Source organism: Sebastes fasciatus, chromosome 5 (assembly GCF_043250625.1).
Source record: "Sebastes fasciatus isolate fSebFas1 chromosome 5, fSebFas1.pri, whole genome shotgun sequence".
NCBI lineage: Eukaryota > Metazoa > Chordata > Actinopteri > Perciformes > Sebastidae > Sebastes > Sebastes fasciatus.
In genome coordinates, this window is record NC_133799.1 from 25,594,521 (window position 1) to 25,617,801 (window position 23,281).

A 23,281-nucleotide genomic window follows, 5' to 3' on the forward strand; every position below is an offset into this window, starting at 1 on the left:
TCTACCAAAATGGCCTGTGTTGAACTATTAAATATAATAAGCATTTTCAGTCCGAAATCTCTTTGCTTCTATACGCGAAATGTTATTATTTTTAAAGTTAAGTGTGCAGAAATAGACCTTTTTTCACAGTAAACATTTTGACTTGTCATGGCAGGAAAAGCACAAGAGAAACACATTTTTGCTAATGATGGCTCAGTGTCATCAAGTGTCCCAGTAAACCATGATAGTGAGGCTGCATGCACAATACCTGGGGTGCATCCCAATTCTCTTTAAGTTTCCTCAACTGTGTCGTTTCCTTGTGTCCTTCCCACGGGAGATGCATAGAGAAGCAAGGAAACGACGCAAGTGAGGAAACGTGGATGTGATTTCAGAGACTTGGGATGCACCACACGACCCCGAAACTGAAGCAGATAGAAGTCTTTAATATTTTCAATACTTTTCCTGCTGTGAAAGTTATAGCTCTATAACGGGATGAAATAACCACAGCAGCGTTTAATTAAGAAGCTTTTAATAATTTTCTGTTTTTAATGGAATGATTCATGTGTGTACGGAAGTACATGTATATTACATCTACCATTAGTGGGTTTTCATGGTAAACAAAGATACTGACAGACAGAGGAGCCCTAAAAGAGAACACATGAGGCTCAAACGGGGTTTAGATCCACCTCACAGGGTGCAGGCCTGGAGCTTCTGGTCAGCCAGCTTCAGAGACACCCAGGTGTTGAGCATGGAGGCCCTCAGTTTGCACCAAACCAGGTGGTCGGTCAACCCGAAGATCTGCGCGGCGAACTGAGCAGCGGCCTCGGGGGAGAGGATTGTGGAGCATCCGAGACCTGAACCAGAACAAAAAGGAAGGCTCGGTTACGACTGTATGATGAATAAACTCACAACAGTTTAAGACGGGAAGCGCTGCACTCACCGCTTGGCATACGCAGGGATGACCAGACATCCTGTGCACCCCAGTCCGGAGTGATGGGGGGGCAGTTGATGACGGGGTACGCCGTGTTTCCAGACATCACCGGGCCGAGGCCGTTACTTCTGCCGGCTACGGCCACGAACACAGTGGGAACGCCGTCGCCTGAGGAGGAGAATACGGATATTATGACGTGATAGATACAGAACTAAATCCTCACTTCTCTAGAAAGGGAGAATGAAAACACACCTTCATATTGTGCTTTGATGCGCAGCGTCTCATCGGGGCCTTTGTGTGCCGAGGTGACTCTCAGGATGCAGGGAATCCCGTAGGAGGTGCAGGCCTTCCGGATTTTTTCACAGTGAGCCAGGTCCGAGGTGGAGCCCATCAGAACCACCACCCTGCCGCTGGCTTGGTGCTCCAGCAGCAGCTACAGACACAACACAGCACTCCTGAGCTCCATGCAAGTTTATATGTATGTCCACTTAAAGAGAGACTATGCAACATTAGCTGAGCAGTGGCCACATGTGACAATTACTGGATAAGGATAGTTCAATACAGTTGCTACACAGAGCATCCCGGTTTGAGCTTTCAGCATCAAAATTGCAGTAAAAATATTTCATAGTATAAAAATAAATTATATAACAAAATGTAGGGAAAGGAAAAGACGAATAAAAAAACAAAACAATCGGGGTGAATTTGAAATGTCTAAATAATCCAACAGTTTTTGCGAATTTATAATTTGAGTTTTCAATTTTCAATATTAGTCAAGTTTTAAAATTAGTATCTTTAAACGTATAAAAGGAGGGTAGTCTTTTACATTATATCAATTTATGGATATAATATTTTGCTAAGATAATACAATTAATAATAATTAATAAACAGTTTCATCTGCCAAAAAATAAAAAAATGATAAAACTGTCAGTTACATAGCAATATCGAGCTAACAGAAGCTAATATTAGCCTCCATAAGCTTCTCGTCATACCAGACCAAAAATAAATAGCAAGTAGCAGAAGCAATGTATTGAATAGAGAAGGAATTCATTGAATTGCTCATGAATTTTAATTTTTAAGAGAATGAATGTGCCATTTGTTCTTTCAAAACGTGCATAGCTTCACTTTAAGGCATGTTTGTAGAAACAATCTTGAATGTAAAAACAATATTCTACATTATAAAAAGAAATCCAGCACCTGTAAGAAGGGACAACATGAAAATGTCATGTCAAAATGATCCTTTTTAGTGAAAAAACAAACAATCTTAAATAAGGTAATCATAAATCATAAGGTCCCCCTACATAAATAAAAGAGAAGTCTGTTTTTTCTTACATGGCAATTCCTGTATTTTCTTTTTTAATTCAGGCTCTAATTTTCACTTCTCTACCACTATAGTGTGCTATAGCGGTGCCGTGGCTTAGTTGGTTAAAGCGCCTGTCTAGTAAACAGGAGATCCTGAGTTCGAATCTCAGCAGTGCCTTTGCATATTTCCCCACTGTGGGACTAATAAAGCAATATCTTATCTTAAACAGCTCTTTCAAGCCACTCATGTGACGATATTCACGACTAACCTGATAATGGTAATTCACCACGATCAACTTATTGTGAATGTGTTTTTTTTAAATTGTGATCAAATCCTATATCTTCCCATCCCTAGGGACAACGAACACGATTCTTGAATTAGTGTTTAAGAAAATGATAAACAGAGGAGAGCAACAAAGCTCAGTTAATAGTTTATAATGAACTTTGTGTGTCTGCTCTAACATGTTGATTAAAAGCAAACAGAAGCCGGTCCTGATAACACAGAGCAGACTGAGGTTCAGTGTACCTTGACCCTTTCAGACACCCACTCAAAGTTCCTCTTCACCATCTGCATCGCCTCGGGGGTGACTTCTTTAAGGTCTCGGTACACCTAGGAAGAAGGGGAAACAAGTTATTTCAGCTTTTATATTAATTCTTGAAAAAAAGAAACACAGAGACCAAAAGAGAAGTCCTGACCTGCTTGTCCTTCTGCTGGCTGCGATCTCCAGCTGGCCACAGCCTCCACGAGTCGTTGTCGATCACATCAGCCAGGACGATCTCTTGAGTCTTCACGTTCACGCCAAACTCCATCTACAAGCGAGGAAGAGGATGTATGAAAGAGTGATCACACTGCTAGAGATTAACCAGCAGAGGGCGGCGCTGCAGCTGCATACCTTCATGTCCACCAGCGTGCAGTTCTGCGTGGCCCAGGACTTCTCCAGGATCTCAAAGATGGCCACGGTGCAGCGGTTCATGATGTCCACCTCGCACTGACCGATAGAGAGCCCAGCCAGAGAGAACTTCGACTCCAGCAGCTGCTCCTCAGACCACTGGGGGTCGTTGTTGGCGTCATCCTATAAATCAGATAGCAACAGATTACATAAAGATGGATGTGATCAGACATTTTGGACACTTTAAATCGAGGCAAAGTCTCGGACTCACTTTAAAGAACATCTCCATCTTCAGCGGGGAGAAGCGGAAGCCTTCCTTGACTCCTGGATTCCTCTTGAGGAAGGATCCAGTCGCCACTCTGCGACACACCCACTCGATGGGAATCATCTCACAGTGGGCCGCGATGAACGCAGTGTCCGAGTGCTGCTTCACAAAGGCCGTCTTAATGCCTGTAACAAAGGGGAGATGATAAAATCGGATTATTACACAGCCGCTGAAGCAGTACTTCAAAGATTTACTGTCATGTCCCTACAATGAAGGTTAAGTGCGGTTGGTCACGTTCTGGTGAATTATACGCGGCAAAGTTTCAAGTCACAAGATAATCACCACACTCACGAGTGGCATGTGGGTTACATTTACCCCAATTACTTTTAAATTAAAGCGAGGAGGACACTCATTTTGGGACCTAAATGTCAAACACGCGCCTACATACATCAACGTTACTGCATGGATCTGTCAGATCTGGACGTGCACGAGATCAGCTCAAAAGTGCCTGTTGTTAATTGCAGGAATCTGTACACTTAAAAAACGGAAGTAAAAACAAACCAAAAGAAAGTGATAAATGAATATTAAAAATGTGAATTTGTAGTTTTTGCTCGGAACTATGTTGAGAGTCATCAATGTACGTTTTTATTCATCCTTAATAATGTTATTCTCTACTATACATCTGATTTTTGCCATTTGTGTTGACTGAAATGTTTAATGCATGTATTTAAATGCAGACCCCAGGAAGACTAGCTGTGCTTTAGGGCAAAGCTAATAAATAAACGAAATAAAATTATTTAAAAAAGGAATAAATAGGTACTGAACTTTGTCATAAAAGGTGAATATGTGGGATGATTTCTCAGTAGAGCTGAAACAATTGGTGAGTTAACAGAAAATGAATTGCCAACTAAATAATTGTTTCAGCTATTCTAAAATACAATACTTAAATGTTAGTATTGTATTTGCTAGTTAATTTTGACCTTTATGATATTAAACTATATATATATATATTTTTTTTTTTTTTGACTGTCTGTCAAACAAACAATCAATTTGAATAGGTTAACAAAAATGGAAATTTATTTCAGTGGGACTTGCTAGATTTTGTTAAAAATTGAGGGAAAAATCAGACAGTAGAGCAGGTTTTACATTTTCTTTCCGTATTCATCAAATGAAAAAGAATTTAAAATGATTTTTTTTTTTTTATAATTACCAAATCGTGCCTTGTGATGTACTTTTTGAGGAAAAGCGCTTTTTTCAAATGTTTGTGTCTTTGGCATGATGCTGCTTATTACTCCTCTAATCTGTTTTATCCTGTTTAGCTGCTTTGCTTTTTTTGTGGCACATTTACAGTGATGTTAATCAATGTGCATTGTCACTGAGAATAAATAAATAAACTATTATTGAAGATTCAGGTCATGTGATGTGACGTGAAGCCTCCCATTGGTTGCTGCAACTATATACTGTAGGTGAGGACACACCAGATTTTGTTAAAAGCCCTGAGGGAAGACCTTCAGTACACAGTAGTCAAACATATTTTAGGATTTAGCCACTATAATAAAGGCTTTTTCAATATCAACATTTAATTCCTTTATATTTATTTGTTCCTGTTTATCACATTTACAGTGGTGTTGATCAATGTGCATTGTCCCTGAGAATAAATAATATTATTGTAAAAAAAAAAGTGTGAGTGAATGCTTCTATAAATACCTTAATTATAGTAATTATATTCCCATCTGGTTTTAACCCCCTCACAGTGAAAGAAGGTTTCTCAACATGTGAGAAAGTTGCCTCAGTGGGCAGTCACGTTGTTACACAACTATTCCACATTTTACCTGTGAGAATACCTGCTGGATGAATCAACTGGATGAATTAACTTTATAGTTGGTGTGAAGCCTCTCATTTGGTTGCTGCTACTACATACTGTAGGTGAGGACACACCAGATCTGTCTTGTTTGTTAAAAGCCCTGATGGAAGACCTACAGTAGTCAAACATATTTTGTGATTTAGCCACTACAATAAAGGCTTTTTAATATCAACATTTCATTCCCACTATGTTTATTTGTTCCAGTGGTGTTGATCAATGTGCATTGTCACTGAGAATAAATACAATTATTGTAAAAAAAAATATGAGGGAATGCTTCTATAAATACCTTAACCCTATAGTAATTATATACCTGCTTTTTAAATGTCCGTCTTTGGCATGATGCTGCTTATTACTCCTCTAATCTTTTATCCTGTTCAGCGGCGTTGCTTTTTTTTTTGCACATTTACAAATCAATGTGCATTGTCACTGAGAATATACAAAGAAGCTATCGAACATTCAGGTCATGTGATGTGATGTGAAGCCTCCAATTGGTTGCTGCTACTATATATTGTAGGTGAGGCCACACCAGATTTAGTTAAAATGTGCATTGTCCCTGAGAATAAATAAAATTAATATTTTTTGTAAAAAAAAAAAAAAAAAAGTGTGAGGGAATGCTTCTATAAATACCTTAATTATAGTAATTATATACCTCTCTGGTTTTACTATGAAAGACTGTTTCTCAACATGTGAGAAAGTTGCCTCAGGGTGAGTAAAGTTATTATTACACAACCACTCCTCACTCTACCTGTCAGAATACCTGCTGGATGAATCCTTTATTAACTTTCTATAGTGTGGAGAGCTCTCACCGGATTCCTGCAGCAGCTTGAACACGCCGCTGGTGGTTTTGTTGGCGATGGCAGCTTTTCCTTCCATTTGATCCTTCCTCACCGCGTTACCAGCCGTGATCTGGTCTTTAGACTGGACCAGAACCAGTCCGGGCTGGTCCAGCAGCTCAAAGATCTGCTTCGTTTTCCCTTCATTGAGCTTGCTACCGATCTTAAACTCTAAAAAACACAAAAAAAACATTAAAAACATGCAAAATAAGGCAATTAACCACTGCACATTTAATATAAGCTCTTAAATATGAGTTAATTAGTTAAAGTACCTGGTGTGGAGGCCATGATCTGCGACAAGCGACAGTCCTGGAACACAAAATGAAACTTTTAGAAAAGTTGCGGGACGCAGAGAGGCAGCAGCAGCAGATGGAGGAGGAGGCGTGCAGCAGCACCAAGAAGACAGGAAGTGCGTCTCTCTCGTAGGTGCTCTGTTAACCAAGCACATCGCTCAGCTCAGCCAGGCGACCAATCACAGCAGCGCATTAGCTGTCACGTGGTAGGAAGATGCTCCCAACTTAGTGATGGGAATTCCGGCTCTTTTTAGTGAGCCAGATCATTTGGCTCAGCTCACCAAGAAGAGTCGGCTCCCAAACGGCTCTTCATTTTACCACTTCTGCCTTTTTATAATTCAGCCAAATTTAGCTTTAGCTGTTTTGACAAATGATTAATATGCGTGCACACATATCACTTAAATTATTCAATATAATTATACTAAACCTTATAATTTCAAGAATACCATAATTTTACATGCTGCTTCGTTTCCGACTGTCACTCATCTTGACTGCTATTCGTGCACCGCAACGCAATGCAATGCAACGCACCACAACGCACAGCACCGCAACGCAACTCATCACAACGCCACACAACGCCACGCAATGCAGCGCTACGCAGCGCTACGCAGCGCTACGCAACGCAACGCTACGCACCGCATTGCAACGCATCGCAACACAACGCATCACATCGCTTATTTTAAAAGATTGTCTGGAGTTTCGAGAGGCGGCGAGTCGGGTCGGACGCCCGTGATTTACATAAAGTAGACTATACCTCAACTTTATGCAAATGAGGCGTCGTAACGCTCCGTTTCTCAAATCGTGACGCCACGCTACCAGAATGCATTGCACGGCTGCTTACATAGACAATGAATGGGAAGCGTAGAAAGGACAAAGCCTGTGGACACGTACCATCACAGTCAGTACATGGAGTCCCCGTTGCGCGGAGAGGATCATCCTATCATACTGCCTTGAATTGATAAAAAAATAAAATAAAGAGGCTCTTGGACGGGAACCGGCTCTAACGGTTCACTTAAAAGAACCAGCTCTTTGAACCGGCTCGTTCTGGTCCAACACATCACTAGTTGAGTGAAGAATAACTTTTAGTAGTTTGCAGTTTAGTCTGTAAACATCCCCCATTTCCTCCTCTCTGACAAGAACAGTTCATTTGATAGAAACGTTATCTAGAGAGAGAGAGATTAGTTGGAGGTTGTTGGAGCTAATCGATTAATCAGATCGTAACATACCACGTGTTTAGTGTTTAGTGTGTGTGTTTCCAGTTCAATATGTGTGATACTAATTTAGCTTGTTTCTTGTTAAAGCTGCTATTTAAGTGATTATTTTCTCGTGATTTCACTTCCAGACTAACATATCAGCTGAGTTTGTGTTGTAACGAGCCTCGTTGCGCGCTAACAGTCATCGATTGCTTGCACGTGTTCGATCAATAGTGTCAGTTGGTAACTTTGGTAACTAGGTAACTTTACGCACGAGTTGTTCACCCCGGCAACTAGGTAGGAGCTGATCACCCCGGCAACGAGGCACAAGTTAATCACCCCGGCAACGAGGCGTTCCACCGGTTAACGGACAGCCACCAGCAGCAGCTCCAGGAGGAGGATGGAGTTTGAGGAGAACGGTATCGGAGAAGAGTGCGGGGTGTTCGGCTGCGTGGCCGCCGGAGAGTGGCCCACACAGCTGGAGGTCGCTCAGGTCTTAACTCTGGGACTGGTGGCTTTACAGCACAGGTAAGATACACAAAGGTGTGTGTGTGTGTTTATCAATAAATAACAGATAACTGGTCAGGGAGTGTTCAGGAACAACTGTAAACATAACCTCCTTTTGAGTTATTATTATTATTAAAGTCCAAAAAGTTTTCATTGTAGGGGCTAAAAAACAGCTGCTCAGTCAAGCTGAAGAGGAACCAGTGTTTGAATGAACATGACAAGTTAACCTGAGGCACTACAGAGAAACAAACAATTAAAAGAGTTTTATATTTGTAGAAAACAACGACTATATTTGCAACATTATTTTCCAGACACAGTGCTCAGCAACAAAATGTGACTTTAAAAAATGACTATGGCTACAAAATGTTGTTATATTAGCAAGAAAATATAAACTAGTAACTGAAAAAGTGTCATAAATGAAATGCAGAGGTGAAAGAAATACTCAGATATTTTACTTAAGTAAAAGTAGCAGTACACAATGTAAAAATACTAAAAATCCTGCATTCAAATTTTTACTTAAGTAAAATAAGAAAAGTATTGGCATAAAAATATACTTAAAGTACCAAAAATAAAAGTAACTCTTTGTGCAGAATGACCATGTTTATAATAATGTTTGATTGTTTACTTTTGAGTTATTAAAGTCCAACAAGTTGTCATTATTATGGGCTAAAAACAGCTCCTCAGTCAAGTGAAGAAGAAACTGTGTTAGAAATTTAACGTAACCAGTACCCCTGGGGCACTACAGAAAAACAAACTAATAAAAGAGTTGTATATTTGAAGAAGCCAACGACTGTTACAAGTATTTGTTAAGCGTCCTTGGGTTTCATGAAAGGCGCTATATAAATCCAAGCTATTATTATTATTATTATTATTATTATTATTATTATTACAAGTATTTGTTTGCTTATCTGACTTGAAGCAACATTATTTTTTCAGGTACTAAAACGTGACTTTAAAAATGACTCTACAGCTACAAAAAGTTGTATGAACAAGGAAAAATAAACTAGTAACTGTAGAGTTCCTCCATATTAACTGTCATAAATGCAGAGGTGGAAGAAGTACTCAGACCTTGTACTTAAGTAAAAGTAGCAGTACCACAATGTAGAAGTCCTGCATTCAAAGTATAAAAGTATTGGCATCAAAATAAATTTAAAGTACCAAAAGTAAAAGTACTCATTATGCAGATTGGCCAAGTTTATAATAATGTGTATTATTGGTTTATACTTATTGATGCATTACTTTAATATTGAAGCTGGTAGAGGTGTTCTCTGCTGGGCAGCTTGTGAATTTCCAATCAATAAAGTTTTCTTAATCTTAATCTATAATATGACATCATTATTTTTTTTTAATTTAATTATCATTTCAGAGCTGCAACAATTAATTGATTAGTTGTCAACTATTCAAATAATCACAAAATGTTTTGATAATAAACAGTTGGAATATTTTTTTTAAGGAAAAAAAAAGTCAATTCTAATTCCAGCTTCTTAAATGTGAATATTTTCTAGTTTCTTTGCTCTTTTATGACAGTAAACTGAATATATTTGAGTTGTGGACAAAACGAGACAATTTTCATCATTTTCTGACATTTTATAGACCAAACAACTAATCGATTAATCAAGAACAGAATCTACAGATTAATCGTCAATCAAAATAATAGTGAGTTGCAGCCCTAGTTTATTTGTTGATTATATTTAGTATTATTAATCTGAATCTGCAAAGTACTTAAAGTTGTCGGACGAATGTAGTGGAGTAAAAAGTAGACGTATAAAGTAGCATATAATGGAAAATACTCTAAAGTACAAGCACCTCAAAACTGTACTTTAGCATAAAACTTGAGTAAATGTACTTAGTTACATTCCACCACTGCATAAATGTCAAACTCAATATTGAGTAACAGATTCACTCTCAAATGTTAAAAGATGTAGAGGTGCAACTAACAGTTATTTCAATTATTAATCGGAAAAAGTAGTAAAAAACGATATATATTTAAAAAAAACAATTTAATTAAAAATAATATATAATTTCCCAAAGCCCAATAAGACATATTCAAATTGCTTGTTTAATTTGAGCAATAATCCAAAACAATAATCTAGTTTATTATCATATATGACGAATAAAAGCATCAAATTCTTTGAGATGTTGACTAAAAAATTACTAAAACGATTAGTTGTTGATTAAGTTGTCGATCAGCTAATCGATTAATCAACTAGAAGTCGCAGCTTTAAGAGAAGACGCACAGATTCTCCTAAAAGGCAGAAATAATCTGAGAGTTTGTCACTGTGAGTTCTCCTACAGCCTGTTAAAGAATAATGATTTCTTTAGTTTATCTTGGTTGCGTAAAAACTGTTTATGACCTGGTGGGATTACCTGTGTGTCTGGGGGTGGGTTGGGCGACGCTATCGAACAGACTGAATTGATCTTCATTATCGGGATGGGATCCTGCTCGTCTTTACACTCCACCTTATCAGAGCCAGTGTCCAGTTTCTTTGCTGGTGTCTGGAGGAGCGTGGGGTCTGGAAAAAGAGAACAATTAAAATCACATTATTATCCTTACGTTACCTGTAAAAAGTATTAAACATTTAGTTTCTTTATCTCTCGGTCTGACGGCGGACGTCATCATGAGTTAGCAGTCACAACCGTCCCCTTATCCATAACTTAATTATGAGGCTCCATCATGGGACTGACATTAGAGAGGCTTCAGTCAACTGGACATCATGTGACAAAGTGAATAACGGAGGAATGAGACACATTTCAGACCTTGATCCACAGCTTTCCTCTTCATTCTTCTGTTGGATGAATAGACGTCCTCTCTCTTTACCCGAGTCTCAGAAGAACCTGCAAACAACGGTCATAGTTACAGGACATTCTTTAAAATGTGTTCAGTGTTTTTACTCTAGGTATCTATCTAGACAGGCATAGTTTTGTTTCTATTTGTCCAGATTTTTCGATCTCTGAGAGGCCTACTCCTCTCCCAGTACATGCATTAAAAAGGACCAGTGTGTAGGATTTAGGGGGATCTATTAGCAGAAATGGAATATAATATTCATAACTTTGTTAAGGATGCACCGATACCAATATCGAATATCGGGCTGATACTGACTCAAATAGCTGGATTTGGTATCTGTGAAAATGGGTCCAATCTATTCACTTCAGTTCTATGTTTATACAACATACATTATAAACTGGAATTTGAATTCCTGTTTAAGTTTTGACCAATTTTTTGCTGCATTAAAAATGTTTACACCTAAACTGTAATTCCTGATAATTTTGTAGATTTTTTATCAAGTTGCTGGTGCACGATTTATTATTTTAATAATAAATAACAATTCAGTACACATATATACTGTGTGTATATATATATATATATATATATATATATATATACACTCTTTGTTTTACAAAGTTAGGAAAGCAATGTTTAAGTCAAGCCAGAATGATCCCAGTCACCTCCACACAGTGAGGCATACAGCTTATTAATTAAACACTGGTATCGTATCGGTACTCTGTATCGGCCGATACCCAAAGCCCAGGTATCGCTATCGGTATCAGGACTGAAAAAGCAGGATTGGTGCATCCCTCTACTTTGTTTTCACTAGTGTATAATCACCTAAAACTAAAAAGCATTGTGTTTTCATTACCTTAGAATGAGACCAGTGGGACCATAATTTACTAAATGAACATCATGCTGTATTGAAGAAGACTTGAAACTAGCGATTGAGACCATAAACTCATGTTTACAATGTTTACTGAGGTAATAAATCAAGTGAGAAGTAGGCTCATTTTCTCATAGACTTCTATACAATCAGACTTTTTTTAGCAACCAGAGGAGTCGCCCCCTGCTGGCTGTTAGAAAGAATGCAGGTTCAAGGCACTTCAGCGTTGGCTTCAATTCTCAGACCCTGGAGTTGCCCACTGCTCGAAACGCAATGCTTCGCTACCAGAATGCATTGCACGGCTGCTTACATAGACAATGAATGGGAAGCGTTGAAATGACAGATCCTGTGGACACGTACCATAAGAGATGTAAAGTCAAAACAATGCTTGAAAGTTTTTGGCAACTATGAATCTCTTATTCTGTAGGTTTCAATAATGGAAACATGGGAATTGTTTTCAAAAACCTACCCACTACACATGAATAAATAATTATATTTGGCTCACTCAATCTGTGCTGTTGCTCTAAGCGAAGCTCCTTGACTGAATGCAGCTTCGGTTCTTCATTTGTGTCGAGACACACAGACGAGACAGAATCAGAACTATAAGTTCGTTCCTCCGTTGTTCCCGCCATCGTGGTCGCTGTGTTCGTCTTTGTCAAACAGACATGATCATTCTCCTCCAACATCGCAAGTCTGCCTGAATCTGCGTCATGTGGCGAGCCGTTAGTGGTGCGGTTCATAATGGCGTCCACCTCGTCGTAGAACCTCATGAGGCGCCTCGGGTCGGTTTCGTCGCCCTTTCCTCTTTGCAGGGAGCGGTAGAGGTACTTGAGGTTCTTGTACTTGGTGTGGCACTGCTTCCAGTCGCGTTCAATGCCCTGCTGCACCAGTCTGTTGGAGATCTGGATGAAGATGTCTCTCTTTCTGGTCGAGCTCTCCAGCTGCCTGCACACGCGCTCATCGGACCACACTTGTATCAGCGCTCGCACCTCCTGGTCGCTCCAGTTTCGGCCCGTGTCGGACACCGTGACCACGTGGAACAGGTCGGCGCTGGATGGATCCGTGAGCGTTAGATGGGCATCTGGAGTGAATAGAAATAGGTTAAGGAAAGATGTGGTGTAAACGGCGCTGGTTATTCATGATGTGGCGTACCTGTTCCTCTCCATTTTGCGTCCATGTCTCCGTCCATATCATAATCATCGCTGTTGTCATCTGGAAATAAAAGAAGTAGTAGATGAATTATTATTTTAGGCTTGAATATAAAACATGCACTGCAGACTGTTTACATACCATCATCAATCTCAATGACGACCTCGCTCTCTGAGGCCGGCGTCTGCAGCCTCCCTGCTCCCGCTTCTCCATCGTACAACCTCTTCTGCATCTCCGCGCTGCCGTTCTCCAGCCCCCGGTCCAGAAGAATGGCCTCCACCTCGTCGAAGAACTTCATGTACTTCCCAGGGCCACCGGCGCCGCCGCCCCCGACGGCGTGGGCGCTTTTAGCCGTCTTGTAGTCGTACTTCAAGTTCTTGTATTTAGTCCGACATTGCTTCCAGTTGCGCACCACCCCAAAGTTTCTCTGCATCAGACGGGCCATCTCCTGGAAGATGGATTTGTTGCGGAGCGTGCACTTCAAGCGCTCTCGAATGCGCCGGTCGGCCCAGACGCAAAGCAGCGCTCGCACCTCGTCGTCCGTCCAGTGGCGGCCGCCTTCTTCAGCCACGCTCGCAGTGTAAGGGAGAGCCCGATGGATCAGACTCTTGTTACCTGTAAACACATGAACACACTGGTTTCATTTTGATTTTAAAAAACAAGTTGGAACTTGTATTCTTCTTTATTTGGATCCCTATAGAGAGCTACAGGAATGAGTCCGAAAACCTGGAAATGAGTTAGCATTTTATCACTTCCTGTTCCCTCGTCTGTTTACTTCTGCCGATTGCATTTACGCTACAAAAATCACAGAGTGGTGTTCATTCGTGGAGATTATCTTGCTGAACAAAACGTGTATCGTAAACGTTTGTTTGGCACGGAGCTTATTTTCTGCAATAATCCAAAACCCAATGGAACAATCCCGTTGGCTTTTTGTCGAGGGAATCAGGGCGATGATCACTTCCTGGTTGGCCTTCAAAAATACATCATCCCTGGAGCTTCACACAAAAACAATAACAATAAAAAATGTCAATAAAACAAGAAAAGACAAAAAAAGCCAAATTTAAGGATAAAAAAATAAGTAAAAAAAAAACTTATTTTAATCTGACTTTAAAATATTTAAAGCAGACAAAAGTTTTCTACTTCAGTTTGAAGCTAAAACTAGTTTGACTGCTTGTTTATCTTCTGATCTGTCGAGGTCATCGGTTGGGGTTGAACCTACATTTACCTTCCTGTACTGGGACAGTGACTGAGGAAGGGTAGATTCCTCTTTGATTACCCACATCTTCCACCTCTTCCTCCCAGCTCTCCACTGGCCTTCCATCCACTCCGGGGCTGTAGTTTGCCGCTGCTGAGTCTGGCTTCCTGCTCTGGAGTCCCAGGCTCCTGCACTTGGCCTGACACTCCCACCAGCCGCGCACAACACTGAGCCTCCTCAGACGCTCTGAGATCAACTCAAACGTGGCTCTGCTGTCGGCTACGTGCTGAGCTCCCACCTCGTCCCACGCTGACATGAGAGCCAGCACCTCTGCCTCCCCCCACGCCGAGCCTCGTCCCTCTGCCACCTCCCTATCACCTCCTCTTTGTCTCTCTGCTCCTCTCTCCATGTTTGAGCTGACCTGGAAACGCTTTCTTTTCCCCAATCCGTCTGTCTCTGCTGCCCGGTTCCCTAGGCAACCAGGCGGTTAAGCCTGAAAGCAACGCCTCCATGCTGAAAAGCAGCCTCACCACTGGCTTAAGCTGTGTGCCGAGGGGGCGGGACCAACGGTAATCTGAGAAGCAGCTTGGTATATAGGCTGGATCTGCAGCGAGGCGACTCTCCCTACATGGAGGCTCCACATACGACTCAGTTTTTTTCTGCTGCTGCTTCATTTTTCCCAAATCAAACCAGTTTGGTTCGCCTCAAGGCTCCAATCCAGCTTTGACAACACAACAGGTTTATTCATGTTTAGTCCTGCAGAGAAGAGACTTTATTAAACTCACTTCCCGCTCATATATTTTTACACTGTTAGAATTAATAACATGATTGTTTGTGTGTACTCAGGGGTCAGGAAAGTGCCGGGATTGTCACCAGTAATGGAGCCAGTCCTCCTACATACACAGCCCACAAGGTAACACTGCTCATGAGTTGTATTAATAGATTGAAGCTGCTTTTTATTAAAGGTAAATAAAAGCACACTGACCTATATTACTATAACCGGTTTTATCACACTCAGATTGTGACCTGGTTTCCTCTCTACAACATGACAGCTGCATATTACTGTTTACTTTTATTATTTGTGCAGATTTTGTGACCAAATTTATATTGGTTTCCCTTTTACATTAATTATGGAGGAGATATTACATGTGAAAAACAAGTAACTGAAATATTGTGGTGACATAACACATCTACATCTATTCACTAAGGTAATCACATATGCATTGTAAATGTAGATACATTTACAGGATCAAATTTGATTGCTTTTAAAAATATGCATTGGAAATTATTTACAAAAAATATAGAATTAAAATAATAAACTTAATACTAATGATAATAAATGCCCACAAAAAATAAAAATAAATAAATAAAAATAATGAAATTATTACTACTTATGATAATAAACACACCCCAAAAATAAATAATAACTAAATACAAAATAATAAAATTATTATTAATAATAATAATAATAATAATAATAATGATAAATACCCTCCCATTAAAAATAATAAATAAATTAAAATAATAAAATTATTACTAATAATAATGATAAACACCCTAATAAATAAATTAAATTAAATTAAAATGAGTACTAGTAATGATAATAAATACCCCCCCCAATAATAAAAAATAAATAAAATGGAAAAAAAGTAGATAAATTTACAGTCACATAGCGACATGGAATGAAATACAAAAATAGTGTGAATAATACTGAAAAATAATGTGTACCCAGGAAAACCCAAGATGAGACATTGGTGTTTTATGCCCAATAACCAAAACGTTCAAATATAAATCAATTGCAGTTTATTCAAAATCATTTTCCGACCTCCATTTAAACCTCATATGATTGTAATTATAAATGAATGTCTATTGGACCCCCTCCTACTCATCCCCAGCAACCTGAGCTCTTTTAAGAAAATAAATTATAATTCTTGTATTTATTTGTCCTTCTCCTAAATATTGATACAGGAGATACAGAAATTAACATATTGTGAGTTACCGTAATTTTAACATGTTGGTTAAATGTTCGAGTTAACCTATATGGACAATCTGTGCAGATTGTGTAACTGAAAACATCTCTCATTGATTACTTCTTTTAGGGAATGGGATTAGTGAGCACTGCGTTCGCACCCGAGGCTCTTCTGAAGCTGCGCTATGGTAACCTCGGTATTTGTCACACGCGCTATTCAACGACCGGCAACTCAGAGCTGCAGAACTGCCAACCTTTTGTGGTGGATACGCTGCACGGCCAGATTGCTGTGGCACACAACGGAGAGCTGGTGAACGCTCACGCCCTGAGGAAGAAGGTGAGGACGGACGCTTATCTCACTGAACCTGCTGCATATCAATAAAAATCTTCAATGTATGATGTTATTGATGACAAACCAGGCCTCTTTATACAGTGTGCATAACCTATATTTAAAAGGAGCAGTGTGTAACATTTAGGGGGATCTATTGGCAGAAATGGAATATAATATTAATAAGTATATTTTCTTTAGCGTATAATCACTTGAAAATAAGAATTGTTTTCGTTACCTTTTGCATCGGCCACCGTAGTTCTCCTGCACGCTTGGTACACGGGAGAAGTTTCAGTTCAGCCACCTCACCGCTAGATGCTGCCAGATCCTTCACACTGCACCTTTAAAACATAAATATATGCAAGGAAATGGACATTAGCCTGCAGGATATAATATATATATATATATATAATATATATAACATATATATATATATATATATATATATGTGTGTGTGTGTTCTGAATGAATCATTGTAAATGTGGCGTTCAGGTGATGCGCCATGGTGTGGGCCTCTCCACCAGCTCAGACAGCGAGCTCATCACCCAGCTGCTGGCATTCACTCCACCTATGGAGGAGCGGGACGCACCGGACTGGGTTGCCAGGTCAGTGTCATGACTTGATGCTACATAAATATATATAAAAAAAAAAAGAGGTTTTCCGATACCTGAACTTGTACCGGTCCGATACCAGCCTGATAAAAAATGTTTTAGTTATTATTATTATTAATATTATTAATATTATTTAACAGCTGTGACAAACTACCTTCAATCAGTTCTTCTTCGCTGCTTCAAAACAGTAGTTGCCAGTGGCAGCCATGATACATCCAGGGCGACAGCACAGTGAAGGCTACTTCTTTGGAGCTGTGAAGAAGAATTGATTTCCGGTTAAACAAGTTGATATTTTTCTGGGTTAATAAATCGGAGCATAGACTGGCGTACTCGCCGATTGCCGATCCCAAATTTTGGGCATCATCGGATGCATTTCGGATACTTGTATCGGAACAACTCTATAAAAAAATAATTCCTACTGAATACCTGTTGTTTTGTTAATGATGTTACAGAATAAAAAATCTGATGACTGAGACCCCGACGTCGTACTCACTGTTGGTGTTGTTCAAAGATGTTATCTACGCGGTGCGTGACCCTTACGGAAACCGTCCCCTCTGCATCGGACGGATTGTTCCCGTCTCCAAAATGCACAGTTCAGGTATTCTCAACATGTTTGTCCTTAAACGACCCCAAACTTCTACCACTGATAAATACGAGACCTCAGCTTATCGGTCAGAGGTCAGATGTGTAACCTGGTGGATGATTAACGTCATTCTTTGGTCAGGTGCCGGAGAGGAGGACACGGAGGGATGGGTTGTGTCATCAGAGTCCTGCAGCTTTCAATCCATCGGTGCCAAGTGAGTTTTCACCACATAATGATGATAATATCTTCTGCATTATAACGGAAGTGTTGTGGGTATTAATGGTCATGTCCTTGCTGGTTCTCAGGTATTACAGAGAGGTCTTACCAGGAGAGATAGTCCAGATATCAAGACACGGAGTGAAGTCTCTGAGTGTTTTCCCTCGCCCTGAGGGAGACCTCCCCGCCTTCTGCATATTTGAATACGTCTACTTTGCCAGACCGGACTCTATTTTTGAAGGTTTGAATATTTACTATGGACCATCCTTTATCTGAGATAAACTGTTTGGCTTTCTTGTAGAATTATTGGAATACTTTGGAAGTATAAACAGGAAGGAAATCCATTTACATAATTTTTTTATCTGTTCAAAATGTACCTTAAAGGGATATTTGTCAAGTTATTTAATACTCTTATCAACATGGGAGTGGACAAAATATGCTGCTTTATGCAAATGTATGTATATATTTATTACTGGAAATCAATTAACACAAAACAATGACAAATATTGTCCAGAAACCCTCACAGGTACTGCATTCAGCATAAAAAAATATATGCTCAAATCATAACATGGCAAACTGCAGCCCAACAGGCAACAACAGCTGTCAGTGTGTCAGTGTGCTGACTTCACTATGACTTGACCCAAACTGGATGTGATTATCATAAAGTGGGCATGTCTGTAAAGGGGAGACTCGTGGGTACCCATAGAACCCATTTACATTCACATATCTGGAGGTCAGAGGTCAAGGGACCCCTTTGAAAATGGCCATGCCGGTTTTTCCTCACTAAAATTTAGCATAAGTTTGGAGCGTTATTTAACCTCCTTCGTGACAAGCTAGTATGACATGGTTGGTACCAATGGATTACTTAGGTTTTTCAAGTTTTGTATGATGCCATTATCTTCACTTTAGCTTTAAAACTGAGCCCACTACAATCATAAAATCACAAGTTGCGTTAATGCGTTAAAGAAATTAGTGTTAAAATGAATTTGCGTTAGCCCTAATTTAAAAGTCTGTATTATCGTGGCTAAATCATTAAAAAGCCAAAATATTTCGACCACTCTAAGTCTGCTTTCCTGTTTATCCTGTTTTCCAAAAGCACCCGACACGTTTTTGATCTACGGTTGAGTACACAGAGCAGCCAGCTATCTCTCTCTCCTACTATGTGATGCATGTCCAGTATTTTACACCACTGTCTGTGCTGCAGGGCAGATGGTCTACACCGTGAGGCAGCGCTGTGGTCGGCAGTTAGCCATCGAGGCTCCGACAGACGCAGACGTGGTCAGCACTGTGCCAGAGTCTGCAACTCCTGCGGCACTGGGCTACGCTCAGCAGGTCAGTCTGCAAGCTCTAATAACTCTGTGAAGAAACGTGTAATACACCACCACCTCCTCCTGATGGACCTCTTCTTGTCCTCACAAGCTGTCCCCTCTTCTTGTCCTCCTCTTCACAGTCCGGGCTGCCGTATATCGAGGTTCTGTGTAAGAACCGCTACGTTGGGAGAACATTTATTCAGCCAAATACCCGCTTGAGGCAGCTCGGAGTCGCCAAGAAGTTTGGGGCTTTGACGGACAACTTTGCAGGGAAACGAGTGGTGCTGATCGATGACTCCATCGTCAGGGGCAACACCATCTCCCCCATTATAAAACTGCTGAAGGAGGCCGGTGCAACTGAGGTTTGTTGTGTTACATACTCTTACTCGTATATGTGGTGACACAGACAATGTCTTAATCATAGACTGTATATAAGAAGTGGACGTAGTCACCGTGACGTAACACATTGGTTTGTGGACTGCCGTCAAAGAATGTGTATCACCAAGAAGTGAAAGTCAATTGTTTGTTCCCTCGCAACATCAGCGCCCAGCAGCAAAGCTACGTTTTCGCCATTTTGGAATGAAAGCGCCAACCGGACGCCAGTAAAAAGTTCACCTAAAAAGTGGCGTACAAAAGTAAAACAATTTTTTCGATCTATTGTTATAATCCACCAGAATGGCCTGTGTTAAACAATAAAATATTATAAATATAATAAGTGAAAACACGGACAACTCCCAGATCGGACAACGCCGTGGTAGCGACCTGTCAGTCACAAGGTAGCCCCGCCTGAAAGCATCCCCTGCTTTATGGTCTATTTGACTCTAAATGGGACCATAATTTACTAAATGAACATCATGCTGTATTGAAGAAGACTTGCAACTAGTGACTGAGACCATAAACTCATGTTTACAATGTTTACTGAGGTAATAAATCAAGTGAGAAGTAGGCTCATTTTCTCATAAACTTCTATACAATCAGACTTCTCTTTGCAACCAGAGGAGTCGCCCCCTGCTGGCTGTTAGAAAGAATGCAGGTTTAAGGCACTTCAGCGTTGGATTCACTTCTCAGACCCGCAGGTAGCCCGTTTGATGATTTTGGTTCTCGATGAAAAGAACAGGAAAGCAGAAAGAAAACATTCACGCAAGTTATTTTTATAATCTTTTGTCTAATATAATAACCTCTTCATGTCCCCTGAAAAAATATTCAAAATAAAAACGCAACTAAACTAATGTCAGAAGAAATTATAACTTTTATAAGGCTCATTAACCGCCAGTGAAAACAAACGTAGGTTTAAACCCTCATCTAGTAACGACACTGAACAAAATGAAATGAGCAGCTGCTCACCTTCAGTTTTGTCTGGAGAAGTGTCGTCTTCACGGATAAATCCTGTGTGACCAAAAAATGCAAAGGATCTGTAGCCGTAATCACGTGAAATTCATAGTTCAGTGCTAAAAAAAAGTATTTATTCAAGATAACACTGCAGTTTAGAGTGTCCTTCTATTGTGACCAGCCCGAAGCACAACTGTAATAATCATGCTGTTTAATCAGCACCTTGATTAGCTACACCTGTTAAGTTGATGTATTATCTTGGCAAAGGAGAAGTGCTGACTAACACGGATTTTTACAAATTTGTGAACAAGAATTTGAGAGAAATCCGCCTTTTGTGTGCATAGAAAACGTCTTTTATTTCAAATCGTGAAGATGGGAGGGAAAACAAATGTTTATATTTTTGTTCAGTGTTGATAACGAGATGAGAAGCGTCAGGATGATTCAGCTCAGCGGGTGATTGATTGATCGATCACAGTGGAGAAATGAATCACAGCAGCACATTGCAAAAGAAAACCTTCTAAATGTTTACAAGTTGGGAAAAGTAAAGCCTAACAGCCCATTCAGTCACAAGCTGGTTGTGTTTACCACCTCCACAACGGAATCACTGGGGGGGAAAATAATCAAGATTGACCAATTATCACCATCCTTGGTTCATTGTTGAATATCAGATGTTGATCTGCACATGCCGCTGAAACACCGTGTTGTGAAGTTAAAGAGAATTTTCTCTGTCAAATTCTGACCTGTATTTCCTCCTGGACAGGTCCACATCAGGGTTGCCTCTCCACCAATCAGATACCCGTGCTACATGGGCATCAATATTCCAACCAAGGAGGAGCTCATCGCCAACAGGCCAGAGTTTCAGGACATTGCTGGGTACCTTGGTAAGATAATAACGTGTTAACACAAATTTTGTTTTAACGCCACTAATTTCTTTAACGCATTAATACAGCTGTTGTTGCTGTTGGGCTGCAGTTCGCCATGTTATGATTTGAGCATATTGTTTTATGCTGAATGCAGTACCTGTGAGGGATTCTGGACAATATTTGTCATTGTTTTGTGTTAATTGATTTCCAATAATAAATGTATACATATATTTGCATAAAGCAGCATATTTGTCCACTCCCATGTTGATAAGAGTATTAAATACTTTTTAATTAATCGCCATTAACTATGGACAAACATGCAATTAAATATTTTAATCGTTTGACAGCCCTAGAGTACTAATACAATAGTACATTTCACTGACAATGTCCCAAATAGTAGCATCTTTGTCATCTTCCCACTTGATGTGTGCATCTTTACTGCCTTTATTGTGGCTTTGGTGCGTCTCAGTTAACCCTTGAATTGTTGTGTAGGTGCAGCCAGTGTTAAGTATCTGACCGTGGAGGGCCTGTTGTCCGCTGTTCAGGAGGGCATCGCCTCCGTCCAGGAGGACGAGAGGATCGGCTCCAGTAAAAAGTCCAGCAAGAGAGTGGGTCACTGCACCGCCTGTCTGACTGGGAAATATCCAGTAGAGCTGGATTGGTAACGCCATGACCAACCACAGTGACAGCAGCAGCAGCAGCAGCACTGTCGGTTTACTGCGAGCTCACACAGCTGATGCATGAAATGTTCTCTGGAGACTGGAAGAGAAGTGGTTGGCCATTTCAATACTGGGACACTGAGAGGTGTATTAAATACACACAGAATATGCTTTCTCTGCAGAGGATCGTCATCCTGCCGAGATCATTTCACTTAAGGGATGTTTGTCAGTGGTGTTGTATGAGGTACTACTCCATAGTCAGTGTATAACCTACAGTAGATGGAGTTTAGAGAAGCAGATAGGAGTACCAGTACCGGAGCAAAGCAATGTACTGCTGTGGACGGGGGCAGCAGCAAAACAGATTTTAGACAACTAAAAAAGGTTTAAGTGTACCCTATATTTAGAATATTTTCAGTATTTTCAATATTTTACCTCGCCATCAGACAGCCTTTCTGACGGGGAACTGAAGCAGTTACCTATGCTACCAGACTCCATTGACAAAAACAGTAATTTTACCTCTCAGAACACATTGGAGTTGCTGGTCTACCGCTGCCTCGATCAGTTAGTTTGTTTGTTTGTGTGACTTTGGTGAATCCGAACTAACCTTTTAAAAACACCAAAGTCACACAATAACACAAACAAACTAACTGATCGAGGCAGCGGTAGACCAGCAACTCCTGTGTTCTGAGAGGTAAAATTACCATTTTTGTCAATGGAGTCTGGTGGCTTTGAAGAGAGCATAGCTAACGGCTTCAGTTCCCATCAGAAAGGGCTGTCTGACAGCGAGGTAGAGTGTGGAAAATATTCTAGCTATAGCGTACACTTAAACTGATATTGATTTGTAGGCAATTACTGTAGGTAATACACTGACTATGGAGAAGTACCTCATACAACCTCACTTCAAAACACCCAAACTATCCCTTTAAGTTGAGTTGTTACTTTAGAGGACACCCAGCGGTTACAGAAGTCTGTTTACTACATCCTGATGTCTCTACGGTGTGATTACAGGTGCACATCTGATCACACTGATGCTTTAGTTTGTTTTTGACTGTTACCATGTAAATGTGTCTTTCAGAAAAGTTTTCCACGCCTTGAGAAAACCGGAGCATTAGATGCCGTGTCAGGAAAGCGCACAATACTCGTGACCAAAACGTTGAATTGTCTTAGTTTTTTCTTTATCACGTTTACTTTTCTACCTTAAAATGAACCTTTATGCTCTTTTGTTTTTCCGGGTCTTGACTGTTGGATATTTTGTTTTCTTAACTTTAAAACTTGCATGAATATAATGGAAAAGTTTAATAATAAACGGAATAACAATGCAATGAAGTACTTAATCTCTTTCTTTTTTCAGAAGCTGCATTT

The 23,281-nt window shown here is 40.1% G+C and overlaps 2 protein-coding genes and 1 non-coding gene across 9 annotated transcripts; 2 read left to right on the forward strand and 1 right to left on the reverse strand.

Annotated features, from left to right (window-relative positions):
• Positions 1 to 491: 491 nt before the first annotated feature.
• Positions 492 to 20,566, reverse strand: paics (phosphoribosylaminoimidazole carboxylase, phosphoribosylaminoimidazole succinocarboxamide synthetase). Of its 6 annotated transcripts, XM_074636089.1 has the most exons (17): positions 20,413 to 20,566; positions 17,114 to 17,211; positions 16,587 to 16,689; positions 12,998 to 13,471; positions 12,860 to 12,919; positions 12,213 to 12,788; positions 10,812 to 10,889; positions 10,422 to 10,567; positions 6,334 to 6,370; positions 6,035 to 6,232; positions 3,371 to 3,549; positions 3,103 to 3,282; positions 2,906 to 3,019; positions 2,736 to 2,819; positions 1,163 to 1,343; positions 920 to 1,078; positions 492 to 833 (listed from the first exon to the last, which is right to left on the reverse strand). In XM_074636089.1, exons 4-17 carry the CDS (start codon positions 13,299 to 13,301, stop codon positions 667 to 669), a joined length of 2,463 nt encoding a protein of 820 aa, XP_074492190.1. In that variant the 5' UTR covers positions 13,302 to 13,471; positions 16,587 to 16,689; positions 17,114 to 17,211; positions 20,413 to 20,566; the 3' UTR covers positions 492 to 666. The 6 variants fall into 6 exon arrangements, with proteins under 6 accessions (XP_074492190.1, XP_074492191.1, XP_074492192.1 ...); XM_074636090.1 differs by lacking the exon at positions 17,114 to 17,211; XM_074636091.1 differs by lacking the exons at positions 16,587 to 16,689; positions 17,114 to 17,211; positions 20,413 to 20,566 and adding an exon at positions 14,137 to 14,594.
• On the forward strand, positions 2,314 to 2,387 carry trnat-agu (transfer RNA threonine (anticodon AGU)). Its single transcript has one exon. It is a non-coding gene; the product is annotated as a tRNA-Thr (tRNA).
• Positions 7,452 to 23,241, forward strand: ppat (phosphoribosyl pyrophosphate amidotransferase). 2 transcript variants are annotated; one of them, XM_074636109.1, is made up of 12 exons: positions 7,452 to 7,844; positions 7,899 to 8,075; positions 14,898 to 14,964; positions 16,151 to 16,357; positions 16,841 to 16,953; positions 17,412 to 17,557; positions 17,684 to 17,756; positions 17,848 to 17,999; positions 18,963 to 19,090; positions 19,209 to 19,430; positions 21,158 to 21,278; positions 21,753 to 23,241. In XM_074636109.1, exons 2-12 carry the CDS (start codon positions 7,948 to 7,950, stop codon positions 21,923 to 21,925), a joined length of 1,530 nt encoding a protein of 509 aa, XP_074492210.1. In that variant the 5' UTR covers positions 7,452 to 7,844; positions 7,899 to 7,947; the 3' UTR covers positions 21,926 to 23,241. The 2 variants fall into 2 exon arrangements, with proteins under 2 accessions (XP_074492210.1, XP_074492211.1); XM_074636110.1 differs by lacking the exon at positions 7,452 to 7,844 and having other exon boundaries at positions 7,878 to 8,075.
• Positions 23,242 to 23,281: the final 40 nt, after the last annotated feature.